Raw genomic sequence first — 27,592 nt, 5'->3', positions numbered from 1 at the left:
GGCTTTCTGGACTGCAAGTGCACACTGCCAGCTTAAGTCCAATTTTTTGTCCACTATTATAGAATAGTTAGGGTTGGAAAGGACCTTAAGATCATCTAGTTCCAATCCCCCTGCCATGGGCAGGGACACCTCAACTAAACCATCTCACCCAAGGCCTCGTCCAACCTGGCCTTGAACACCACCAGGGATGGAGCATTCACAACTTCCCTGGGCAACCCATTCCACTTCCTCACCACCCTTACAGTAAAGAACTTCCTCCTTATATCCATTCTAAACTTCCCCTGTTTAAATTTTAACCTGTTACCCCTTGTCCTATCACTACAGTCTCTAATGAAGAGTCCCTCCCCAGCATCCCTATAGCCCCCCTTCAGATACTGGAAGGCTGTTGAGGTCTCCACGCAGCCTTCTCTTCTCCAGGCTGAACAGCCCCAACTTCCTCAGCCTGTCTTCATACAGGAGGTGCTCCAGTCCCCTGATCATCCTCGTGGCCCTCCTCTGGACTTGTTCCAACAGTTCCATGTCCTTTTTATGTTGAGGACACCAGAACTGCACACAATACTCCAGGTGAGGTCTCACAAGAGCAGAGTAGAGGGGCAGGATCACCTCCTTTGACCTGCTGGTCATGCTCCTTTTGATGCAGCCCAGGATACGGTTGGCTTTCTGGGCTGTGAGCGCACACTGAAGGCGGCTCATGTTCATTTTCTCATCAACCAGCACCCACAAGTCTTTCTCCGCAGGGCTGCTCTGAATCTCTTCTCTGCCCAACCTGTAGCTGTGCCTGGGATTGCTCCCACCCAGGTGTAGGACCTTGCACTTGGCATGGTTAAACTTCATGAGGTTGGCATCAGGTCACCTCACAAGCATGTCAAGGTCCCTCTGGATGGCATTCCTTCCCTCCAGCGTATCAACCGAACCACACAGCTCGGTGTCATCGGCAAACTTGCTGAGGGCACACTCAATCCCACTGTCCATGTCAGCAACGAACATGTTAAACAAGACCGGTCCCAACACCGATCCCTGAGGGACACCACTCGTTACTGGTCTCCAGCTGGACATTGAGCCATTGACCACAACTCTTTGTGTGCAGCCATCCAGCCAGTTCTTTATCCACCGAGTGGTCCATCCATCAAATTGATGTCTCTTCAATTTATAGACAAGGATGTCATGCAGAACAGTGTAGAATGCTTTGCACAAGTCCAGGTAGATGACATCTAGATTATCACCAAGACCTTCTCCACAGGGTTGTTCTCAATTCATTCATCCCCCAGTCTGTATGGATATTGGGGTTGCTCCAACCTGGGTGCAGGACCTTGCAGTTGGCCTTGTTGAACTTCATGAGGTTTCAGAAGGTAAAAAGTATTTTGTTCACCTAACAACATTCACTGTCGCCCCATGTATAGTAAAGGTGAGACAAAAAAGGTATCAGAAAGAGAAAAGTTGTTGAAAGAAAATGTTCCATGATATTCCCTGTTCTTAATTGTATACTTCAGATGAATGAAAAGGAAACCTTTCAAGTGTGTTTTCAAGTCAAAAATGTATTTATTCATGATACTCCATGATTCTTCAATATCATACAGGGAAGGAAGGTTTAGGAAAAAAGAAACAAACAAAAAACAAAACCGAAGTGCTGAAGTCCTGAGGCCTAGAGAAATAGAGGAATAACGAGCTTACAAGAATTAGTGGTCAGAAAGTTCCACCAAGAAAACAGCGAATTAAATTACAGAGGGATTTTTACTGCAAATTAGGAGCCCAAAATGTGAGTAATAGCAGGATCAATGAGGACAAAGAAAACAGCAATAAGACTGCATACAATGCTAGAACTGCTTATGGGGCAAAATGTATGAGCTAGGAGTTCTCATTTGCAGCCCACACACTGACACAGCATCACTTTTTTTGTTCTCACATATTCACAGTCAGTTACAAAGCCAACAGCACTTGCATGGAAGCTAAAAATGAGTGTATTCCCCTTCAATAAGGTGGTGCACAGTGATACTGACATGTATATTTCTTAAAGCTAATCTTTTTCTTCACAACTTTGTCCTACAGCGAATTCAAGATGTTTCTGATATGTCCTCATTTTCTGAGTGCCTACATAAAACAAAATTAATGAAATATAAAACTGTTAGAATGAGTGTATAGGACTTATTAATAGAAACATGATAGGATGTACCATTCATTGTGTGGCCTGTAAATACCTAGAGCAAAATAATGAGCAATGTCTAAATTTGAGGGTGCATTTTTATAACAAGTTTTGTATTTTTAAGCAAGATGGACAAGTGAATTTTCCACAGAACATTTTGGTGCTCTGTGAAGTTTGCTTTTCTATATAAAGAGCTCATCTATATTTGTTTCCCACATGCTTCCAAGAATGATGTAGCATCTGAAATTAAAAATATTTTTCAGTAGCTATCTTATGAAGGCTATCATTGCAGACAAAACTGAAGAAGGAGAGAAGTGCACAGTAGTACAAGGTTTGAAGGAATTGTAAATCCCATATACTGCAAAGCTGGAAAACATTTTGTTTATGAACAGGCAGGGAAGAAAAGCAAGGGAGAGAATAACGTATTCCACATTCAATGGCTGTTGAGAGGCAGCTCTACTTGTTGCCAAGTGGTTTTACCTTTCTTATGTGATTACCTTTTGTGTATATAAATTCTTCGGGTTTGCAAGGGTGACTGAGGAAGAGGCCTCTGAAGCCAAAATCTGGCTTACTGGTAACAGAGCAGTTTTAAGTTTAAGCACTGAATCAGTCAAAGTGCAGTTTTGCTTCAACACGAGTTCCCCTCTTGCAGAGTAAGAGCAACTGGAATCAGATTACTTAATGGCTCAAAGGGGCATATGTTGAATAGTCTGGGCCTAAAATTTAATCACCATAAAATAGTTTTCTTTATTAAAGACTTGTTCTTTGGATTGTTAATATTACTTTTATTATTGTTGAGCACTTTATAAAAAGACTGTATTTCTTAGTATCCATAAAGAGGCTAATCTATTTATTAAATTCTCTTACTCAGTGGCCCCTGTGCTTGCCAGTTTAAGCTGAAAGGTATGAGAGATGTCACTGTGTTGCCAGATCATGTAATGATCATCATTTTGCAGAGAAGTTACAATTACGCCAAAACAGAACATATTTCTGCGCTTCCTGGCCAAAGCATTTCTCCTCCTCTTGTAACAGAAGTAACTTTGCAGACAGGAATACGTAAACACAGGGCTGATAGCATAGCTCGTTATCATTCAGCTCCCTCCTCTCTGGGCCAACCTTTTCACCTGCAGGTCGGGGTTCTCTCCTGCTTGTCTCAATTGCCGCGCAAGACGTGATTACCTACATTTTAGTTTGCAAAACTCAAGAATCTTACCCTGATATGCCTAAATAAATAAATAAGCAAATAAATAAAATCCACAAACCAACCAACGAACAAAACAGAAGATGGAGCCAGAGAGTAGCTTTTAAAGCAAATTGCCGGAGAAGATGGGGAATTCAGTTTGCTCCAAATCTTAAAGCTTCAAACAAGACTGCAAATAAGGAATTGGAGAAAGCCTTCCAAGACTCTGGGGTGCAGTTCGAGGATATGGAAAGTGGCTCCATTGTGTGAATGCATCAGTTTAAACTGCTTCTTCCCAGAGGTCTGTTGTCATCCTGTATGTGAACCCATGAGCCACTGTTACGGCTCATAGGCAGGCAGCCCGATTCAGCTGTATCCAAATCGAAGGAGTAAAAGTCAATCCACATCAAGAAAATAAAGGACAAAACTAACATAGGGAAGGATGTTTCATTTACCATGGCAATACGCCAAAAAGCAAAGTAAGAGAAATGACACTAAGAAACAAGATAAGGTAATATTGATATAAAGTAAGCTGAATTTTTCAGCTTGTTTTTCACTCTATTATGGGTATACTCTTCCAAGAAAGCTCAAATAAACCAAGCATAACATCCTAGTGACCACACACACCAGTTTGGAATTTATATTAACAAGAAAAAGAACCTTTAAATGCTGTCATTGTTATTTCCTTCAAAAAGCACATACCAGAGGTACATAATTTAATTCTTAACCCTACAGGTATTTTAAATGCAGAAAAAGAACTGGATAGGCTTGGTTTTCTTGGCTTCAAATTCAGTTACTAAGTCATCTTGCTTTCAGTCCTAACAATAGTTTTAATCCATGTGATTTGATCTGAAAGTGGTGACAGAAAAAAAAAACAACAAACAAACAAAAACCTGCTAGGAAGTATTTGTAAGATTTATTTTCTTGACTTTTCTTTTTTTCTTTTTTTTTGGTTATAAGGGAAAGCACTTTTCTAAACTAACCCTAATTTTGCATCAGAATATGTTCATAAAACTTGATGTCTACAGCAATTCTAACTTTAAATCCTTTTGTCCATCAGTTTTGTCAATATGGGAAAACTGTTGTTTAAAAGTTTTTTGTTTAAATGTGTGTGACAATGATAGATCTTGGTGGTAATTTCAATGCCTTTTCCACCATTATGACATTATTCTTTTAGCCTGTTGGGTGGAATGCAGGAGGAAGCTTCAGGTTTCTGTCTCACTTTGAAACCTATTTCTTCTCTGCTTCCCCTCCTCCTCTCCCCAGGTTTCTGTGCAGTATTTTTTCTTCCCTCAGCCATAGCAAAACTGTTTTGGTGCGCAATAATTTCCCAATCATATTTCCCCCTCTTATAAGGGAAGACCTCAGGTTTGCACACCTGGTAAAGTGATGTACTAAACCTCAGGACACATATCTGTTATTCAAGTGCCTTCCTGGTCTTGCAGAGGAAGTCAGCAGTACAGATAAGCTCTAAAACACACCCTTATGATTCTTATCTTGACTGGCCACTGCTGGAGTCTTGTATTGTGTTGTCTTCCACCTCCTCCCCCCAAAGGGTAACTTATTTACAAAGATCAAACCTTTATATAAAGCATATATTTCCTTTCAGCATATTGTTATTTGGCTTTGGTCCAGAATACATGCCTACCTTCCAGTGTTTTCCCTCAATGTCTTAAACCTTGAAGGATTAGTCTTGGACCTGAACCTGTTTAAAGATACAGGAAAGACAAGGTTAATGGGGAAATGTAATATGTCTGAACAGGCAACTGAAGAAAATCCAGATAATTTGGGGAATATGCAGGACCTATTTCCAGTCCTGTGAACCACACTTTTGCCTATCAAAGCCACTCATTTTCTCCATTACTTGCTTCCTTAAAGGCACATTTAGCAAAAAGTCTTCTGGGTCTCCCAAGAGCCTGCAGTCACTTGTGTCCAACATACTCTCAGTTTATCTGTCAGCAATGCACAGTGCCTAATCTTGAACAAAAACAACAAGGCCAGCAGACCTTGACAGACTTCAGTTTTATCGTTCTGAAAGCTATAAAGTATATTGATGTCTTCAGAGACTACCTCCCATATCTCATCTCATCAAGCAGCAAGGCAAACATTTCTATCTGTAGGTCTAACCTAGGACCACAGGATCATCCATAGCAGTAAGAGGATTGGTCTCTGCCTCTTTAGCAACAATTTCCTTCTAAGAATTATAAGAAAGAGATGTTATCTTGTACAATCACACTTCCTGTGGGAAATTGTTTGAGAATGCAGATTCATTTCCTATATGCTATTATACAGCCATTATGTTGTTGACTGGACATTTCCCTCCACAGTAGACTTCTGTACCTCTAATAGTTAAGTCGAGTAAATGTCTTGCTGTGGTCCTGCAGATACTGCTTGTTTGTTTAACGTAACAGAGATTACTATACATTGTGAAAATATAGTTTCTGCCACAAAAAATAAAAAAAAATAAAAAATAAAAAAATACTGTAGCTTTCCTCTATTGCCTGTATCTACTACGTAAGCAACATAAGTGCCAAGTGGGCAGCCAGGATTTGTTCTGTTGCTGACGCTGCTGTGTCACTCCCAGGGAAAAAGTAAACCCCTGATCTCTGGGGTTTTTATACCTTTTTTTTTTTTTTTCTTCCCTGCAGAGAAATGTTGCTCATTATCTTATTGTGAGCACATGTAACATTACAACTCACATATTGCTTTCCAATCTGCTTATTACTTCTGCAACGCAAGACAACAGTTCAGACACTGAGCATGATTTTCCAGACTGAGACAGATTATGAAAGTTTGGTGTATACTTCAGGAGGAGTTCTTTTTCACTAGCTTTAGCACAGATTTGGGTATGTTATCTGACCTTCTCGGACCTCAATGAATCCATCAGGAAAAGTGAGCGTAAAGTAGCACCTTCTGGAAAATGAGCTGCTGGAAATCTGTTGCATTTCCCTTAGGAATGAGCTGTTGGACAATAAATGACTACTGCCGTCGCTCAAGCAGCCCTGCCACACTGCAAACCTACCAACAGCCCTTGCCGGCCACAAGGCTTGCACTGACCGCCACCTCTGTCCAAACTGGCCCTGTGTCTTATGCGCCCATTTTCAACACTGAATACTGAAATTTACATAGAAATTGTGCAACTGTGTAAACGTTGTTTGATGCAGAAAACGCTACACAAAGTTCAGTACAGGGAGATCCTATGGTCTAATGCAGCATCAGAAATCCCACCTCTACCTCACATGCCGACCTTCAGTCCCCAAGATAAGCTCAGGTTGGAAAAAGCAGCGTAAACACCCCTTTCTTTCGCAAAAGGGTGCGCAGCGACTTGACTACGGGACGGACACCACACACCCTCACCGTGCCAATCGAGGAGCATTAGGCAGTCGCCATAAGCGGGACACGTTTACCTGGCTGCCCCCTGAGGCGTGCCCGCGCCCAGCCCGGACAGCCGCTGGGAGGGCGGTCATTGAAGGAGGTGTGTGTTTAAGCCCCGTTCAGATCGGAGGGTTTCCTCAGCTGGGACACCACAACCCAACACAACGAGATGGCGGCGGGCGGCCGCCATTTTCCCGCCCCTCAGGCCACCCCGCCCCGCCCCGCCCCGCCCGCCCCAGCCCAGACCGGCTCGGGGGCGGTGCCGCCGCCGCTGCTTTGGTTCCTGCTTCCGAGGGAGCCCGCGGCGGCGCCCGCCTCGGCCAGGTCTCATCTGCTGTCGGGCTCAGCTAGTGCGGGCCGCCTTCCCCGGCAGCAGCCTCCTCCGGCCGTTCAGCGGCGTTTGCCCGCTGGCCCCACGAGGCCCATGGCGGCGGAGCCTCAGCCCAAGGCGCTGACTCGCAAGCCCCTCCTGCTCCACAAAGTGGAGGGCTCGCAGGAGGTGGTGAACATGGCAGCGATAGTGCCCAAGGAGGATGGGGTCATCAGCGTCTCCGAGGACAGGTACCGGGGATGGGGGGTCTGCAGGTCCTGTGGGGCTGTGGTGGTGGCTGTCGTCTCCCACCATCACTTGTCTGTGATGGTGGCAGTGATGGGCCACCACCAACACCGAGGAGTGATGGTGGGATGTGGCAGGTCCTGCGGTGATGGTGAATGACCAGTGATGATGGTGGTGACAGAGCACCACTGTTGCTGATGTGGCTTTGACTCCATCAACAGACTCCAGGCAAGAGCCAGGGTCATGGTGGTCCAGCATAGGGACATGGCTTAAGACAGTCACATCGAGTCCTGCAGGAGGAGGAGCTCGGGGGTCTCACCTTGGTGTCTGTCTTCTCCTCCACTGCAGCATGGGTCAGGGCAGTGAGTGGGCTGGAGCGCTGCTGAAACTTGCAGGACTCGAGTGACTTTTCTTAACCAGGTTAAAATGGGATTTGAGATCACCTGCATTACAAAGATTTCTGTGGAGGCTGTGGAGGTCTTTGACCTTGCCTAAAGATTGTGGCTTCAGTTAGAACAGTAGTTTTGGTTCCTGATTCCCCTCTCCAGACATTTCTTGGTAATTGTTTAAAAATACCATGTATCAGTGATAAGATCTTGGAGTTAAATCTCTTGTTGTAAAGCTGCCAAAGAGGAGAATGTCTTCAGGCCGTTTAACTGGGCTGTGCGAGGTCTGAGGCTGCCCAGCGGCAGCCCTGTCTCTTCTGAAAGAGCTCAAACTCAATGTAGCCCTGCAGCTGGAGCTTCAAAACTCTGCCCTGAAGGTGTTTTCTTTTAAAGTAAGAGCGTTTTTTTTTCCTTCCAGGGACCATAAATAGTTATTCTAAGCAGTTTCTTTGCAACTCAGGTGTAACCTGTGTCCCAGCTTGAAAGACAAACGTTGTCCACTGTGTGAATATGTTTTGATTCTTAAGGCTGGGGTTTTATTCTGGTCTGTTTCTTTTGGATGCCTGTTATCCTGCTGAGCAGCTGCTTTTATGTCTCCACTGGCTTTCTGGAAAACTGTCAGTATTTCTTTCATCTTGTCTTTGCCCTCACTGTGAGTTAGTTTTCAGCTAGTGGTCAAAAATGTGCAAGTTTAAGATCATTTCAGTTCATCTAAGCTGTGGACTCCAAGTGAACTTTCATGCCTTATAGAAAGAGGAACTGAGCTGCTTCAAACAAGTACACTGTCAAAAAGCAGTTTTACATTACTATGTGCTCATGATTTTATTGTCTTTACGTTTTTTATGTGTTTGTTGTGAAAGCTAAATAAAACTTGAGTTTGTTTTGGCTTACTGTAGCTGTTGCGCTTATTCAGTCAATTCTGTTTATCTGTAAGAAAGTATTCCTGAAATTAATTTGCTCTCATATAGATTCTCTCAGTCTGTCTCTCCCCCACCATAGACAAAATACATAGCTTCTGCTGTTTTAGAACGTATGAGTTGCTGAAAACAGGTTGATGCTCCAAGTTTATAATTATACGTACAGAAAGGGATTGATCAGAGGTCTTTGTTTCACTAGTAACTGTCATGTCAGGTTCAAGTAACAAGTGGTAAAGCAGAAAACGGTGTTTTAACACTTAGTGTGAAAACTGGTGATGCTCACCAGTTCATGAGCATCACCCTTTCCTTTCCTGTCCCAGAGCAAACCCTGGGTGCATGTCAGTTAGGTCCTGCTTGCTGATGAAGCTGGGTAAATAAATCTGTTTCTAGATGTGCTGCTAGATATCTAAAGTTTTGATGATGATGCAGAATAGCTCTGCAGATGTTAAAATACTGTAGTAAATCTGGAGGTTCCCAGGCTGTTTTCTGTTTGAAGGTGCTAACCAGGTAATTTGCCTGCTTGTGGGGCTGGTTTGCAGTGTTTTCAAGATGCTACAAGCTATAGTCATGCCTTTTATTTCTTTAGGTATGAAGATGTTAATTGATAGCTTTTTTTTTTAATTTTCTACCTACATTAGCATTTTAATTGTAATTAAAAGGTTGAGAGTATGTATCTTATTTGGAAAGAATAGCAGGTTGGAAGTCAGACTTGGAGGTTTCAGGATACCCGTGGTGGAAGCATAATTTACCAGACTTTCAATATTTGTGGCTTATGATTAGGTTTGTGCAGATCCTTATGGTGCCTTTTCCTGCTTGGACCTGCCTTCTAATGTTAGTGTTGATGTAGTTGTTTAATAGCCTTGGAATGTGGAGGGCTTTTAGAGATTCCCGAAAACTGTAAAAGACAGTTATGGAGATGCTGTCTGCCTCTTTACTTGTTAACCGAGTGAGTTTTGGTCCTGCTTCCCAGCCTGTGACATGTACTGTTCATATGAGAGAAATGTTCTGAAATTTCTGCAGAGAACTTCAACAGGAAAAACTTGCCATCTCCAGTGCTTGCTCTTCAGGCTGGGGAACATGGGTCTTCAGGAGATGAAGAGGAACGAGTTCTCCATTGGTTTGCTGGCTAATGGCTGAACATATATCATTGTCAAAGTTGCTAGTAGTCTTAATAGTCACAACAACTGTACCACTGTAAAGATTTTCTTTAGTGCACAATGTGGCTGTATACCTATAAGCCCTCCAAAGCAGAGGCTGTCTCTGTTCTCTATTTTGTGTGGTACAAGTGGTTTTAAAAGACACAGAAGTGGTTTCAGCTATAGCTTGCAGAGATAGTCATGCATTATATAGCCCTGAATAATTGTATTTGTAGCACATACATGCACGTATTTTGAGAAATAAAATGAAAACTGAGTAATAATAGAGTGTGTGGCCATTCCTCTAATGGCTGGGGGGGGGGGATGAATCTCTGGGAGTGGGATTTACATATTTAGCTAGATTTTTCTAACCTTTACATAACCTGCAGGGTTGGAGTTTCTTTTCAGTGTGCATCACCCGTATGTTTTACATACTTATTCTTCTAAGAAAAAGGGGTGCACCTGTCTAGGCAGGTGAGAGTTAAGTTATCCAATAATGTATAAATCTGATGCAGGAGGGGTGTAAGAAAGAAATTACTAGCTTTCATCCATGGTCTTTCACCTGCCAGCAAACATCGGAATTAACAGGCACATATACCCAAACATGTAGCATCTTGAGTGATCCATAGCATTTCATGGCCTGGGTGCTATATGTGAAGCTCAAGTGCGATTTTCCTTGCATGTGCAGGTGGCCCTAAGCTGTCATCAGCTTCCTGTGCATTAAAAAGCATTTCAAAGTCACTGAGCATCCTTGTCTTGTGTTGCCTTCAGAGGGAGATGTGGGTGTTGGGCATATCTGAAAACTAGGTCACTGGCATGTCAAGTTCAGACATGTCTAACTCCATGCTCCAGAGAAGATTTAGTATCACTAATCTCACCTGAACATGGGGATGCAGTGGAAGAAGAGCACTGACTCACCCAGCTTTCAGTGCAAGCAGTTCTGCGTGGTGTTGCCACACTTCTATATTTCTCAAGAGCCTGCCAGTGATGTGAGGGCCAATTCAGCTGGGTGTCTTGATGTGCTGATCATGTGTCACTGTGCAAGACTGGCAGGAGGGAGGTAGGTGTCGTGTATTTTGACACTAGCCATCTTTTTTTCCACTAACTATGTTGTAGGTGAGGAAAACTTAGACATACGCTTGTGTAGGCAACTTTCCTGGCAGTTATGAACTCTGGTCTGTGCACTCTTATGGATGGGTTCTGTGCTCACTTAAATGCTGCAGACCTTGGAAATATAGGTGTTGAAGTCAAGAACTGTTCTTAAAGTATCCACAGAAGGTAAAAGCTTTTGTAAGCAACTGGAAGTTGTCCAAGTCCTTTCTTTTTTGAAAACCAAGCATTCTTCTCTCCTGAAAGGTGACAAAATGCAGGAGAAAATATTTATGCCATAGAAATTATTTTATATATATATATTAATAATGGAAGAGAGACCTTTGTCTTCTCCAGTACCTTGTACCACATATTAAGTTCCTTTTGAACTGAGATGTCTCTGCTTCTTTGTATCGATAGCTGTATAAACAGTAAGCCCAGAATGTTTGTCGTTGACATTCATATTAGTGTCTTCATCTAACATAAAGAAAACTGTGCAGAGCTTGTTGCTAGGTTTGGTTTACAGTTTGAGGGCTTCAAATGCAGGTGTGGTTTTTAAATGTTGATTAAGCTGTTGTCCAGGGATTGTCTGCGGGGTATGCTAACTAGCAGGATTTTTAGGGGGTGCAAAAACCGAATGACCATCTTGTGTAGGTGAAATCTCAACTCTTCTAAACTAATGGTGAACTAGGAATGGGAATGTGCATATGTGATGAGAAACGTAAGGGCTGTCTTTGGTGTCCTGCTGGCATACCTTCTAGTGTGGACAAGTGTGATCTTTCCACCCTTAAACATATCAAAAGCAGTCTTTTGCTCTTTGTCGTTTTCTTGTCCACATCCAGTACGTAAAGTGTATAGGAACATAATTCATGCCTGTGAAATATCTCTAATGGAAAGATGGAATTCTTCACTCAGTGCTGCATCCAGGTAGGATGCAAGGAACGGCAGACCCTTGGGAATTTCTGGGTTTTCTTTCTCCTGTGGTGGAGTGGTAGAAAGTGACTCCTTTGCCCAGCAGTATGGTTGCAGTATAGGTCTGTAATTCTCATCTGAGCACAGGGTTATGTTACCGATGGCCACTCTGCTTTGTGTGTGGCTGCAGAACTGATTTTGTTGCTGTCTGTGCATGTTTACCAGTCTAAGCCTGTAGGTTTCACACCCAGGTTATTGGCACCATGAAGGTGTGCATGCTCTTCACAGGTGTGAAAAGACTTGTCACTGCCTGGAGGTTCTTTAAATTTTGATAAAAACATCAGTCACCAACAAGATTGTTGAAAGGAAATGAAGGAGCTCTACATTAACAGTGCAAAGGCTTGTAAGAGACTTATTGCTGTAAATGCAACTTGTTTTGCTCTGGATTTTTTAAAATTAATTGGATGTGTTGCAACTTGATGACTGTGTTAGTAATAAAGCTCAGGGTGGAGGTTAGTGTTGGCTGCTTGAGTGAGAGAAGTGGATGCTGGCCAGAGGTTTGAGAGAAAACAAGAGGTCCAAAAGCTGTTGGAATCAGAAATTGTTGCAGATGTTGAAACGTAACTGTTCCTGGTTTGACTAACATGTATCCTGTTGAGATGCCAAAATCCTGGACTAGCACATAAAATGGTTTGCTGAGTACTTGTTGAGGATCATAAGCTCTACTTAATCACTTGTGGGAGACTTGTCATGTATTTTTTTAACCCTCTGTGGCACTTTGACCCACCAGGAGATACCAGAGCTTGTGTAACTTTTGCATTGTGATGCTCTCCCCTGAGTGCTTAGTATCATTTAAAGATTTAAAGCACAACCCTTAGTCTTGTCTTCCTGATTTGAGCCATCCATGATCTATGCTAGATCATGCAGGTCAGTGCACAAATTGGTGTAACTCCTGTAGTTGTATTAAGTTCACGTCTTAACTGTGAAAATGTGGTAGAACATGGCTTGGACTACAGCTTGTACAGATTCACTTTCAGCTGCACAGTTAGGCATCAAAGTAAAGTTGAACATAAGGTGCTTGAGTATTTAGAGTCGGAGATGCAGTGGTTTTTACTTACTTCTCTGGTTTAGGGATTATTCATTTCTATAAAGGTCTAGATGCATGTATCTTATCTTACAAGCTTTATTTGGAGTAAGAAAACCTACTTAATATGCCTTCTATTTGCCTTATGGTAGCTTCTTTTTCTGCCAGTTGCTGAACAATGCTTGAATTGCAGTAAGTTTTGAGATGCTGAATCCATCTCCCACATTACCTAGTTCTTGTTTTATTTCTTGTCTTCCCTGACTCCATTTTAAATGCATTGGTATCTGCTTGCACAGAAACTGCATCTCTCATCAGCATGTCTCATGTCTGTCAGGCTTGGTGACCTTCCCCTGCAGTCTCTCCAGTTCTACAGCTGAACAATGCTCCTTGCCAAGAGGAGACTGCACAATGCCACCACTGTGTGTGCTCTGCAGCCCCTGGAAGAAAAACTAATGGCAGTTATGGACTACGTGCAGTACAGAGCTGGCATGTAACTAAAAACAAAGGTGTTGCAGGAAACTAGTAATTTTTTCTCCTCAAGCTAAAGATGGAGGATGCTGCAGCACTAAACAACTGCAATACCTTAAAATAAAAGAATTGCAACTGTTTTGAAGCTGTCAAACTAGTTCAGTAAGTCTGGCCTTTCATTGTGGGTCACTTAAGCAGACTGAAGGTCTCAAATAGCATGTGACGTTGTAGCACAATAGAAATATGTCAGTAGCTTGTTTGACCTACCTTGTAGGATTTTGGTTACTGAGGCAGACTCTATTTTTCTTCCCTCCAGCTGCACTTGTTCCTGCATGGTATCTGCTAACAGTGATCTGTGCATGGGTTTCCCAGCAACAACTTTCAGCTATGTGATAATACATGCAAGACAGCTGCTCAAAAAGTGGCACACATTTTGTGAAATACTGTTTGTAACTAAGGTATAACACAAATCACTACTGCTACCACCAATGATAATAATGATAAAGGAAATAACAAGGGAAGAGAATACATCATCTCACCACCAGCCAACCGATAACTCGCCCCCCCCCAGCCCAACCAAGCTCTGACCGATACCTCCTCCAACCCTGCAGACTCCCAGCCCTTCCGGCTAACTCCCAGTTACCTCCTGGGCATGACGTGCTGTGGTATGGAATACCTCTTTGGTCAGTTTGGGTCAGGTGTCCTGTCTCTGCTTCCTCCTGGCCTCCCCTCCTCCCTGGCAGAGCATGAGGCTCACAAAGTCCTTGGCCAAACCAAAACATCCTTGTTATCAGCTCTGTTCCCGAGCTGAAAGTCAAAACACTGCACTACACCAGCTACCAAGAAGGAGAAAAATGACTGCTACTGCTGAACCCAGGACACAGTCTTAAGAGAAGTTAGAAAATACTTAGTGGATCAGAGAACAAATGGGAAGGAGAGGATGGGAAGGTGTAATGCAGACATGAATGTGCTTCTGTGTTAAAGAGCTCTAAAAGCTTTGTAAATGATGCATAATGCTCTAAGGAAAGCAACTGGCATTTGCACAGGTGTCTTCTGTGCGTCATTGTTTTTTGTGCCCTGTAACCTCTCATGCATTGGAAGGCTATTCACATAAAAACAACCCCAGAAGCCATGTTTTATTGCCTTGCCCAAGGTGCTTCTGTCAAATGCCTGTGAAATACAAGCGGGTTTATATAAAACTCTGCCAGTATTTGCATGTATTTGCCCAGGGATTTGATGAATATTGCAGTACTCCCTAGTGTGCTCTGTTGCAAAGACAGCAGCAAGGAAAACTACAGTGGTTTCCCTTCTGCATATGATGTGAGGGAGTGACGGATGCAGGCGTGGCACTGCAGGATGCAGCAGGCTGGAATGGGCACCATGGAAGGGGACAGAAGTGGTGGAATGCTGAGAATAGCTACATGCAGCAGGATGCAACATGTTCAGCAGAGTCTTAACCTTCATGGGTCTTTTTAGGAAAGAACATAAAACTTCCTTTTTTGTACTTTGTGAGGTGAAGTATGAAATGCAGTAAATGGGAAAACTATAAAACAAGCATCCACACAGAAATGGCAAGTACCCCAGTAAGCAAGTTGGCTGAGTGGCTGGAGCAAGTCTGGGGAAGGAAAAGGACAGTTTCATGAAAGGAGAAGCAAGACAAGTTTGCCAGGCAGCCCTTTAAGGAGGAAGCTTTACATAATCATGAAACCATATGTATCTCTCAGTGTTCTTCATGTGTCACAGACTCCATGCCTGATGGCTTGAAACTGCAAAAATAATGGTCAGAATGGATATCTGGCTTTCAGAAAGCAGGTAATAAATTTTGCAAGTTAGGCTGTGCTGAAATTTTAGATGGATGAAATACAGCTGTCATCCTAATGGGAGGAGAGGGAGAGCAGTTGTAGAGGCTGGGTTAAAAAAAAAGTGGTGTTTTAATTTGTCTCTTAGGCTGCAGGAAATAGCGTTGTGTAACTAACCTTGGCCAGACATTGAACATATGGGCTTTGCTTGTCATACCATGTGTATTCACCACTAAACTGAGTTTTTCAGGGAACTCTTAAGGTTTTGAGCACTGAATCAAAGGCACTGCCAAAGCACAGTTCTGGGTAGAAGAGTACTGCTGTTGTGCTGCCAAGTTTACAGAGACGTTTGATCTAACATTGTCTTTTCTTCTCCACGACCTATACTATTCCCTCTTACTTTAAAAGAGAGTAAAAGGTCAATTTTTTTTTTTTATCAGGTTTTTGAAATAACTGTAGTGATCGATCAGACCCAGAAGGCAATGCTTTTGACCTTTACAAATCTGTAATCTTGGTTTCCTTAGGAGTTAAGTCCCATGGAGAGAAACCTGAGAAACTGCTGTCCTAATGTGAATTGGCCTATTTTGCCACCAGGTTGAATTATCTGGATTAGAATTATCTGGATTCAAATGATGGAACAAATATAGTGCCCTTTTCTGAAGGGATATAGAGAGAAGATTCTTGCCTGTGTTCAGAATACCTTTGGCTTCGAATTCACTTACAATAGCAAATAAAGGCTGCATTGTATTTTTTAAGTAGGTGGTGAATCTGCCTTGTGGAGTACTTTAGGGTTTTAAAGTAAATAGATCTTTTAATTTTTTTATTTAAAAAAGAAAAGCTCTACTAAGATATAAGTTGATGCTAAAGCTTTCACTTCAGCTTAAAAGGTAATAAGGTATAGCAAAAGCATAATTGCATTCATGCCAGCTAACACATGCTAGAAGATGGGAAATGAGAGAGTTTTGCTATTAGTTCAGAGTAGTGGTATATATTCTCCTGGTATAGTGGTTTCAAAATTTAGATATATAGGTAGTCTCTGACTGCCATGCTAGTTAGCTTATCTGTGGCTTGGAACAAAAAACATGTAGGCATATAGAACAGGAAATCCAGTAGGTTTACTGTGTTCCAAGAAAGATGAAACAGGAGAGCACTGAAAATTATCTGTTCTGATGTTTTCTTTCTTGTTGCTGTTTAGCCTTTCTGAAGTAGTACAGCAAAGTTTATCTCATAGATGCTTCATGATTTGGATGCCCCTCCGAGAAGGGGAATCCAGAAGGGATTGCCTTTTAATTTAATACAATTGCCCTTTATCTTGGAAAACCATGTGATGTAATCCCTTTTAAGAGACAGGTCCTCATTAAGTATTTTGCTCCCTTTATGTATGTTGGAAACTTTAGGAATCTGTGTTGTGAAACTGGAAATGAGGGCTTAAATTTCATTTGTAACTAGTTTGCACTCATTTTGCTTATGTGCTGAATTATCCTTACTTTACATACTTTATTCTTGATCCTTAGTGTTACTAAGCTGTATCTTCTCATTCCCCTACTCCATCTCTGATTTCCTGTTTGATACAGAGAAATTCTGTTCCTCCTTTCAGCTCTGTGTTTTGCTTGAGCAAATGTGGGCTATGGAGTCATCCAATGAGTGGTCCAAGTTGAGGTTGCAAAGGCCTCATGTTCTGCAGCACCATGTGCATGGGTTAGAATGAAAGAAAAATTTTTGAGGGGATGTTTTGCGCTTTGATGGTGCGGACATAGACTGTGGTCCATCCTGGCTTCTGCTGCATGCAGGGTTGACTAAAGACAATTGCAGCATTCTGGTGGCCCAGGAGATCCTCTACATGGTGTCTTGACTGGACTTAACCAATCACGCCTTTGCTTCACTGGTTGTTTCAGCAGCTCTGCTAGAAATAAGCTGTTAAAGGCTGACTGCACTTCTGCAATTATTTCAAGTCCAGTAAGAAAGCTCATGCCCACTTATGCTTGTGCTTTCCTCCAACATCAGGCATACAGCCCTTGTACCTGCTCTTGTCCTGTTTGTCCCATTGCTTTAAAGTTCTGTGGCACAGGAGGCTTTGGTCGGCAGCAGCCTGAATGTAGCCTGTTTTCTGATGTCCAGGAGTTTGAGGGGAGGTGAAAAGGCCTTTTCTGAAAAGCGTTGCATTTGGCTTCTGGAGTTTAATGATCTCTAATGTTTTTGATATACCATGCCATGGTAACAGCTTACTTTAGCACAGGCAGCAGCAGATACTGGTAAAAACTAGAGTGTGAAGTATGGGAATGCAGTAGTACTAACATGGGGAAGGGAGGACTACAGCTGGCTCAAAATCAACTGTTCTTTGTCAAGTCAAAATCTATACCTTTGGCTTTATTGTACCATAGGCCTGGAATAAAGTTATTTAAAGACTAGAATTAAGAGGTTGATACTTTTTTTGCTGCAGTGAAATGATGCATTTTATTCTGTACCACTGAACCCTATTATATGTCCCATTCAGTCAGAATAATTCTAATTAAGCTCCAAAAGTGTGTGTCAGATCTACCAGAGCATTGCATGGGCTGCTCTGTGTGCTGTCTTAGCAGCTGAGCCTTTTAGTGCTGTCTGAAGAGCAAAATCCTGTCTGATATTACCTCATGTTTTCTAGGTTGTGTTGCGTCTGAAATCAGGAGTAATGGGAGTTTTTGAGACTGCATTATCTGCCATTGCTAGCTAAGAGTGGACATATGCTAGATTTCTTCAGGCAGGAGAAAACAGGTAAAGCAGCTAGCATCAGAGGATCAACTGCAATGGGTGTGCTTTGCACGGTGTGTTATGAAACAGGAGTTGGTTACACAATGTATAGGTGCTAATCCATTTCCGAAGAAGAGCACAGTCTCTTCCCTTCAGGCAATGAATCAGACTTTGTGAACAAATCTCTTCTTGCTAACTTCTGCACTGCCAGTAAACGAGTGGGAACAGATGAATCCATCATCATGTCTTCAAAATATCAACTGATAAATGATCCTGCTGGACTTCCAGTAGGGACATCAGCTCAGACCCATACAAACACTGAACTTTCAGGTTCATATGCTGTTTATTTGTTAGCCAAAAAGTAAAAGAACATAAAATTCTGGAGAGCTTGATGCTGTCCTTGGAGTCCCATGACAGCCAGAGCTGCACCAGCAGATGAGGAGCCCTCCTGAGTGTGATGGGCTGTTGCAGAGACATGCTCTCAGCCCTGCTTCAGGCAGGGTTTCTGGAGGCTGCACAGCTGTGGATGTGGCTGTGGGGGACATTTGGGATCTCTTGTTCAGCATCTCTTCTTCCCCTTTGTACAAACTCTTCATGGTTGCTAGAATGGATGGGGAAAACATGACCAGCAGGAAGATAGGAAATCCTACTGTAGCTTGTACTGCTAATTCAATTCCAAAGTGTTGGGTTTGGAGTTGAAGATTAAAAGCAAAGGCAGGGGTTTTTGTTAAACAAGAAATGCTGTAAATGCTGGTGGTCATGGTCCTTAGGTTTCCAGCAGTTAATTTTTCCTCAAATACCATGGCTAATGTGTTAGATAGCAGAGAAAACAGTAGGGAAAGGGAGTCATGAACGTACTGATTGTTTAAGAGAAATCTACATGGTGTAGTGCCTGGAAATGCATGAACTTTATCTGAATTCTGAAAGCTCTTTTGTGATCTAGGATGCTTTTACTCCTCCTTTCCCTCCTCCCCCATAAGCTCTTTTGTAGATGAGAGGTAAGCTTGGTGAGATTTTCCTTACATTTTCATTAACAAGAAGCCAGGCCAAGAAGTCACCATTCCCAACTAGTTTCATCCACGGGATCCTTTTGGTCACAGCTTGTATTCATCCTTGAACGTTGTTGTCTGCTTTTTATGAGGTGTGAACACATCTAAATGAATGGCTCAAGGTCTGCAAATGTTGAGGTCACCAGCAGGAAGCTTGGATAAACCTAATAAATGGCCTGGTCTGCCTAATAAATGCCACTGGTCTCCAGTGTTGTTAGCTCTAAAACAGCTTGTTTTCATGTGGACTTTTTGACATGAACATTTTTACATGGTTTAAAGACACAGTTTATTTTAGAAACAAGTGTAATTGTTATTCAGCTCCTAATTACAAAACCTGGACTATTACCTGTGTAGGCATGTGTTTCATATGCAAAGTGATAAATAACCATTTTGAAAAATATTCTGGATGTGGGAAAAGCAAATTATATGGGTGATTGCTTAGTGACCTGTTTTGAAGTGTTCTGCATGTAGATTAAAAAGTGCAAACTGTTTTAAAAAGCAGTGTGTGTGCATGTATTGACACCCCAGACTCAATGGCATTTTTCCAGAAATAAATGGTATTGCCTGTGCTTACAAGCAGGCTCCAAATTTGCAAGCCAGCCATTGTGATACTCTGAAGCATTATCCTGGTAATGGTCGTCTTTTTGTTTTGAGTTTGATTTTCCCTTTATTGCTGTGTATGATGACCCTAAGACAGAAACTGCTGTTTATTCAGTTGCTGGACAATGCTCTTACACTGACCTCATGCTAATAAAAACAAAGGAAGGAAAGTGGGAAAAGATGGAACACCTTGAGATGTTATTGTAGTGTACAGGGTGACAAGAAAGCAGGGCACTGGTTTCATGTCTCTGCTCACCCCTTGTTCCGACTTCCCAATTCTTCTAAACAAGCCCAGAATTGCACATGGTGGTGTATGTAGGGTAGACTTCACCAGAATCAATATTGTTTCCTCTTTTCAATGACTGCATGAACCAGCTGGGAGAAACAGGCAGCTGAACCCAGAGCTGGTTGCTATGACTATTTAATAAATTAAATAGCACGAGGATATGTTTTCAAGCACAAGGATTTGGATGGCTGTACCTTATGGTTGATACCAAGCACTGTTCTTGCAATGAGCCAGTTCACACAGCATCAGCCCTCAGTCAGGCTTTGGGAATCAGCCTGGACCAGGGATGGTTCCCAGTACACAGCTTGGATGCAGCTGCTGGTTTCTATGCCAGGTGGCCTCGTGCCAGAGTCGGATTGCAGGCTTGGGTCATTTATTAATCTAGGTGTGTTTGACATCTCTGGGGCACATAGATCATGTGCCTGTCCCTGCTGGTGTAGTGTCAGATTGCCTATGGGAAATTTGTTTTATGATTTAAAACAAAACAAGCCAGTCCCTGGTTTGAACAAGACACAGCCCTTAACAAGACACATTCTGTAAACATTTCTGCTGGTTTGAGATATGTAACAATAAGTTTTAAAAGCCTGAATTTGAGACCAAAAATATTTTGAGATTCATAAGACTAACTTCAGTCTGGGGGAGGGCAGGTCTCCTGAGGCTGCAACGCTGAGCGCCAAGTGCACATGCTGCCAAATTCCTGTGTACAACATCAGCCAGTGACCCATGGGGCTGCAGCCAGGGCTGGAAGCCAGATGGAACACTGAGTCAGTCAGACCCCTGTATTCACTTGCTGCACCACCAGAGGCCCAAGCTTTGGGCATGTAACCTGTGTGAGCATATCTCGCGTTCCTCAACAGCCACAAGATAATTTGTCTCCATGAGCCTTTGCTTCTGACATCCAGAGACGTATCTTTGGTTTGAGAAGAGCATTGCTTCATCATGTCCTATAGGACTGGGAGACGGGACATGAATTCTTCTTTACATGCCAACTCATTCCCTGCTTACACTGCCTGGGGGTGGCATCCTTCCAGTAGGCGTGGTGTCATTGCAGCTGCACTGGGGCTGCTTCACGGGCTGTTAGTAGAAGAGCCCAGGCTTCAGTTCTGAGAAGTGTGACAGCCCTTCCACTGTTTCAAGACAAGTGAAACATCTAGTCTTGTATTTTTGAAGTCATAGAACAGTGCTAAGCTGTTTGAAACACAAGCCACTAATCATCTCCCTCTGTCAAACACAAGTACAGTTGGGTCTTACTTGCTTCATCAGGGTGATCCAAATGTAGAGCACAGCTTGGAGAAGATTAAGCAAGTCCAGAGGATTTACCTCAGCTTTACCTCAGCTTTTAATCTTTGAAAAGACCTTCAGTCATAAAAATGACATTTCTGTTCCTTTCAATCACTAAAATACTTGAAATAATTCGGGCATACTGTCACCACAGGCCTTACTCCAAGCATTGTTTTCCACCCATACATCTTTTCATGCAACCAAGGCTTCAATAGGATCTTCAGTGTTGCTGCCAAATGACTGTAGAAAACTGTAATAGGATGTGCAGCTTATTAAAACTTCAAGGTGGACAGAAGATAAGAAACTTTCATTTCCTAGTAAAACTGGTGATGCCACAAAGGAGCCCAGAAGAGGAAGTGTGCTACTTCAATAGCTTGTGATCTTTTCTGCCATAGGAAACTTAAGGTACAATAATTAATTTGATCTTCAAAGCACATTTGCAATAGAAAACACTGTACAGCTTGATATGCTTGTTCTGTAACTATTGTGTAGGTCTTTCTGCCTTGTCCAGTTTACCTGTCACTGATAAATGTAACAGAAGTTACACGTCACTGGGGCAAAGGCTTGAAGAGAAGAGAAGGTCTCCCTTCTGTAGTCATACATAACTTATTTTGTACAGACTGTTTCCATTTGGGTATCTGATTGAGGATTCACATGATATTTATCTCAGACTATTTTATAATTTACTCACTGATGTGGGGACACTGATGTGTCTCCCGCTAGGAAGAAGTGGTCTTTGCTTTTGCTTCAATACAGAAACACTAAAATTATAATGGTTGGTTTCATCCTCCTCCAGTGTCATCTGAGAGTCTTGCAGCTGACTTCATTGTGAGCAGGATCAGATGAGCAGCTGATAACTTGCATTACTGCAAGAGATGCTGGAGTGGACAGAAGGATGATACGCTTCCCTTAGCTGTCACTGCCGTGGTAATTGGGGTAGGGAAATGGTGGAGTCAAAATACATGGGCATGTATTTTCTTTGGCATGTTGCTGCCCCATGACAGTTGCGTTCTCCTGCTCCTGAGCTTGGACCAAGTTGCTAAGCTGGGTTTTGTGTCTTGGAGCCAGGTTTTCCAGTGGCGAAGGGTGTCAGGATTTCCTCACCCCTCATGGTACTTTTTTGTTCCCTTCTGGATTGTGCGGGAATTTATATATTCTAGTTTGTGTTTCTGTCTACTCATTTTCTATGAAAAGTTTCTTGTTTAGTTTTTAATATCGTTTCAACTGTTCTCAGAATGCTTCGTCTGAAATGATCATCTGATACAGGTCCTCTAATACTGAGAAAATTGTGTCACATTTCTTTAGCCCAGCCCTATGATGTTATGTTATTATGACTGCCTTTTTAAGGTCCAAGATCAGAGGATAAAGAAAGCAAAAAAATTTGCCTTAGAACCATATATCTTGAATACCCAGGACATAAGGGTTTTACAGCATTCTTTGTTGTAAAGCATTCTTTGTTCTACAGGACAGTATTTTTCTACAAAGTCTGCTGCTTTAGCTATACCATAAAATTGCACTTTCTTACTATGGACACAAATAGAAATTCTGCTTGGCCTCCATTGTATAATTTTGTCAGACCTTGTGGAAACAGCAATTTTAACCCAGATACTAAGAGAGAGGAGCAGATTTGGAGTCAAATAAACTTAAATTCTGAATAGCTATCAATTATGCAGAAATAACATAAAAATAAACTGAACAAGATGTTTAACTTGTTTCTATGCCAGGTGGCATAGAAACAAGTTGTTTAACTTGGCTCCCCTTCCTCCTATGTAACTACATTGATATTGTTTCCTGAAACCACAGATCAGAGTGACACTGGTGTTGCCATTTGGCAGTATGCTGTGGTTATGTATTATCTGGAAAAAAAATAAATAGGGAATTGGGGAAAAATCAGTTGCTGAAGATACAAGTTGAAACAGAAAGTTTGTTTGTAGGGGGAGAGTATGAAGAGAATGTATGATTATCCATCCTTCCTAGCAGAGGAGTTTAATTCTTGTTCAATTGGTACATATCCGGTCTTGATGCTATGTAAAAACGTAACTGCTTCATTTTTAATAAGTTTGTACAGTGATGAGTTGTGGTTGTAAGAACTTCATAAGTGCAGCTGACTTCTGAGTCTCCTGGGGAGCAAATGGCCAGGTTAATGTTCATCCTACCAGGGGATATAGCATCAACTGTTTATTTAACAATTTATTTTCCCCAAGAGTCATGCTCAAGATGAGGTTCTGGGGATGGTGGTGTCAGTCAGTCCCTGCTTCCTCAGGACATCTTATGGTCTGCTTTGTCTTCCGGGCTGAATCTTTTTACTGCTAAAAATGGGTGTCATAAGGCAAGAGTTTGAGATCCAGGTGCTTACGCAGTACAAGATAGAAGTCCAGGGCTGAGGAGGATGTGGGATTTCACACATCTTTTTGGCATTTTGTGGTGGTTGTCTTGAACTGCCATGCTTAATGAGAGGCCCATTTTTCAGTACTTACCTCTTTAGTGAGAGCAGGACTCCCAGACGTGTGCACTTACCATAGACCTGCTGGTGTTTGATTTCACTGGCCTCATGTTTTCCTCTGGAGCTGGGTCATGGTGCTGCTGTCTTTAACTGTCCCGGATCGATTTAGAAACATGTCAAGCACATGGTTTTAATTTTTTACTAATATTCATATTTTGTAAATATTTCCCAAACAGGACCAAGTTTAATTCCATGTATGTGTTTATTCAAAAGCTAAACTGCTTTGAACAGAAAAATATTTTATTCCCAAGACCCAGTAGTAACTTGATTCAAGTTGGGGAAGATACAAGAGGAGGAACTTGTGAAGAGCCGGTTCTAAGACTTGAAACTTACCATGGTCGCTGCAGAGGAAGCCAACTGAAGTGGAGCTTTTCTCTCCCTGAAAAAATGTACAGTGAAAACATTTTCTTTCAAGTACAAATTTTGCATTAAGAGGTGGGAAAAGATCTCTTGAAATTTAATCCGGATAGTCTGTTTTTGTCATGACTTCCTTTTTCAAACTATTGTTTGTTTTCCTCTATGCTTATTTTGCAGTGAGAGATAATAAACCTTTGTTTGTTTGTGGAGGTTTTTGCATTTAAGACAACCAAAATGAAACAAACAAAGCTAAGCAAAAAGAATCCTGTCTGTTAAGACAAAACTGACACAGCTTAATGGATTTAGTCACCCAAGTAGCAGAGCGAGAACTTCATATCTGTGATGTACTGAGGTAAGTGCAAGTGCACTATCTAGAGAAGCCTTAATGTAGGACATACTTTCCATGTTACATATTTGGAGGTTACATGCAAGGAAGTGCTCAGTTGTTGAGTGTAGCTGGCAGGGTTTTCATTACCATGTCTGTCACCACCAGGCTGCTTCGTAAATGCAAAGTTTGGAGCTGGACTTCTTCCTTCTGGTGACCTCATGCACAAAGCCGCCTTAATACCACAGTAATAGGAGTGCAGAGAGTGTCTTGGGGTCTGAAGGGTTTGTCTTGAGCATGTTGCCTCCATTTGGATAGATCTGTTATTACCAAAACACTGTGCTTTTTCAATTTTCTTGTCTGGGGTTGCTGAACCAGATGCTTGATGCCAGTCCTTACTGTAGGCTTTTTATTTTTTGTACTTTGTTACAGCTCATTCCTCCCATTCATGTTTTATCTTTTAGTACAGCTCCTCTCAGCTCACTCTCCTTTCCTCACCTTCCTGTTTATTAATTCTTCCAGTGACCCCATCTTATCAGCTTAGAATTCAAAAAAGGCAGGCTATCTCCTTCCTGTATTAACTCAGAGCAGCAGCTCATCCTTGCTAATGCTGAATGCTGTTAAATACCAATATCTGATATGAAAGTGAAATGGGGCAGCTTGGATCAGGAAAAACACTTGTGCCAAGAATCTGGTAAAAATCACCTGTGTGTTGGTGATGTGGAAGGCCTTTGGTGTGTTTAGCTGGTTTTGCCAACTGAAAAGCTGAAGTACCCACTGTATCCTTCTATGCTCTTGCAATAGTCCATAGTAATTCCCAGTTTATTATTGGATATTTTTTAACTTGTTTAAATATTATTAAAATGCATTCAATTGTTATGAATAATTGAGGGATAGTGAATACATGATGCCTTTAAGGAAATGGGGAGTGGGCTGGGATGCCACAAGCAGTAGAGAAATGGAAATCAAATGGGAAGAGATTCTTTCCTTTGCATTGAGGTGGAGGGAATGGCAGTATTTGCCTCAGCACTTTAAAGCCATGATGGACTTGGTGTGGAAGGGGACAGCAGCTACTTGAGCAGGTGTTTAGGGTATCTCTGCAGTTGCTTGAAAGTGTGAAATGCTGACCTTTGTATTCTGGTACCCTGCTAGTTAAGAGTTGTTTCTGAAAACAGGAAGACTGGGATACGTAGGGAATATCTGCACCTTTCACACACACACACACACACACACACACACACACACACACACACACATCTGAAACGTATGTTCTTGCCAATAGCATGAGTGTTTTTGAAAAGCCAAGTCTAGCAGGAGTTGTAAATCACTGTAAGCTTTTGCTGAACCAAGGTGATGGAGCCAGAACTCTGGGGAGAGGAGTAGCATGGTTGAAATGTGTATAAAAAAGAAGGGTGCCAGAGGAGCAGACAGTGTGGGATGACTTGGAGAACTGATGGGAGTACAGAAAAATGTCTGAGCTTCTAAGTTCATGATTTGGAAGTAGGCTACTGGACTGTCTTCTTTGGTTCCTGTGTCTTGAGCAGGGGTTACTGGTTGACCACAGGGAAAGCTAGTTCGTAGACCCTCAGCATTCAGTGGCTTCTAATTAGCATGTAGCTGCCGTACCATGAGCTGCTGTTCCCCTCTGCAGAAATATGTTCCTTTCAGAAATTGATGAAACAAAACCATTTCATGCTTTGGCCAAGAAAAAAAATCCCACAAGTGAGTGGGAAAAACAAAGACAACCCTTGATCTTTCAGACTTACATGAGTGAAGCAAGTATTTTAAAGGTGCAGTGCCAGGAGGGTAAAGATGCGTTTGTGAAATTATTAGGTTGTTGCATTTCTAAGAGCCTTTATTAGCTTGCATTTATTTCTGTTGTGCAGTACAGATGATGGAAATCTGTCTATTCCCAGAACAGCCCGTTTGGTCAGTGCAGTGTTCAAGGTCATAACTGTTCTTGGGTATTGTGAACTTGCTGTTGTATGCTGGTATCACTTAGAGCAAGCTGTCCAGCTGATCTGTTTTAGGGGCCAGATCCTGTCCACAGCACTGCTCTAATCTCCCTGCTCCCCTCCAACTGGAATGAAAATTATACAAATTGTTCCCTGCCATTGGCCTCTGGGTAAATTATTAAAATACTGCCCTCCATGTGGGTGGCTTCCCTCTGGACGCTCAATAGCTGGGACATCTCTGAATCAAGTAAACTGTTTAATCTGCTGCAGCTTGTTAGTGACTTACATTTCTTGGTAACTGCTCACAAATTGGGTAGAACCCTCCAAAGCTCACTGCATGTGTTTGAGAAGACACAATTCACTTGTATTAGATATGACACGTGAAAGAGACTGACTGGACTCTCAGGTCATTCCACCTGGGTGTTTTCAGCATGCCTCTGATACCAGAACAGGAGAGTAGGAGGAGGAACTGCTTGACACAGCAGAACACACATGGGTTTTGAAATCAAAAGAGTCAGGTTTAGTTTGTGGGAAGCGTATCTCCTGGCTTGAGGTAACTGGATGTAGCACCTCAGCCTTTTTGCATAGTAACTGTCTGCAAAGAAAGCTGTTCTTCACCTCCCTGCCCTCTGTGTAAGAAGCAATCCTGTCTGACCTGTGGATAGCTGAGCCACAATTGCAAACCTGTTTTAATTTTTCAGGCAATGTTGACCCTGCATGGCAGCAGGATCAACAAGGACCTTTACCTTATTTACTGCTTTTACTCCATCTCAGCTCATAGTTTTCCTTGGCAGATGTGGTGAGCTGATTTTATGCTTTAACTAGTAGCACAAGGATTTACTTGCCCAGTGGGTGATCTCTAGCTGTCTTCTACCTTGTGTTACCATTTAAAATCTGGCGTCCTCTGCCAAGGTCAGTGACAGATCTAGTCTGCTTCAATCTGCTGCCACCCTTTTCTTCCAACAGCCCCCAAATAGCCCACGGTCATTACTTCAGACACCTTTCTTCACACTGTCCATGCCTGTGGTAACTAATGGCCTTCTGCTGGAAGGCAACATCTCTGAATGAAGTGGTGTAAAACAAGCTGTGTTCATGTGTGTGCAGCTCCTCTGAAGGTAACTCAGGCCACTGTGAAAATATTACTTAAGTCAAGGATCTGTAATGCATAATTGTCTTGATTTACACCAAGTTACCCTTTCCTAAAAAGAAACATAAAAGTAATAGAATCATAGAATAGTTAGGGTTGGAAAGGACCTTAAGATCATCTAGTTCCAACCCCCATCATCTAGTTCTAGTCATCCACTTCTTACTAGCTTAGTCTGTCTACATCTTTACTGTCCAAGTCCTTACTACTCTTCAAAGAGGATTGCTTGATTTATTAACAGTACTAATAGTCATGGCACAATCCTGACCATGATAGGGATGGGTGGTACAGCACTTAGAGCATGCACTGTCTCTGATGATGTA

General features: G+C 42.2%; 1 protein-coding gene and 1 long non-coding RNA gene across 3 annotated transcripts in view; one reads left to right on the top strand and one right to left on the bottom strand.

Annotated features, from left to right (window-relative positions):
* Window positions 1–1,515: 1,515 nt before the first annotated feature.
* On the bottom strand, window positions 1,516–5,341 carry LOC134163782 (uncharacterized). Its single transcript, XR_009964845.1, has 2 exons — window positions 4,901–5,341; window positions 1,516–3,690 (listed from the first exon to the last, which is right to left on the bottom strand). It is a non-coding gene; the product is annotated as an uncharacterized LOC134163782 (long non-coding RNA).
* A 1,709-nt stretch (window positions 5,342–7,050) lies between these two features.
* Window positions 7,051–27,592, top strand: part of WDFY2 (WD repeat and FYVE domain containing 2) — a 68,554-nt gene continuing 48,012 nt past the window's right edge. Inside the window, exon 1 of one of the 2 annotated variants that reach the window (XM_062618950.1) lies at window positions 7,051–7,256. In XM_062618950.1, coding sequence (XP_062474934.1) covers window positions 7,120–7,256 — 137 coding nt within the window. In that variant the 5' untranslated portion in view covers window positions 7,051–7,119. Of the gene's footprint in view, window positions 7,257–17,735; window positions 17,794–27,592 lie in introns of those variants that run through there. The other variant, XM_062618951.1, reaches the window with a different exon arrangement.

This window comes from Pezoporus occidentalis, unplaced genomic scaffold (genome assembly GCF_034315485.1).
Source record: "Pezoporus occidentalis ecotype Australia unplaced genomic scaffold, CSIRO_AGI_Poc_V1 ctg207, whole genome shotgun sequence".
In the NCBI taxonomy this organism is placed as follows: domain Eukaryota; kingdom Metazoa; phylum Chordata; class Aves; order Psittaciformes; family Psittacidae; genus Pezoporus; species Pezoporus occidentalis.
The sequence above is the reverse complement of the archived record's forward strand: the minus strand, read 5'-3'. Positions and strand labels throughout refer to the sequence as shown.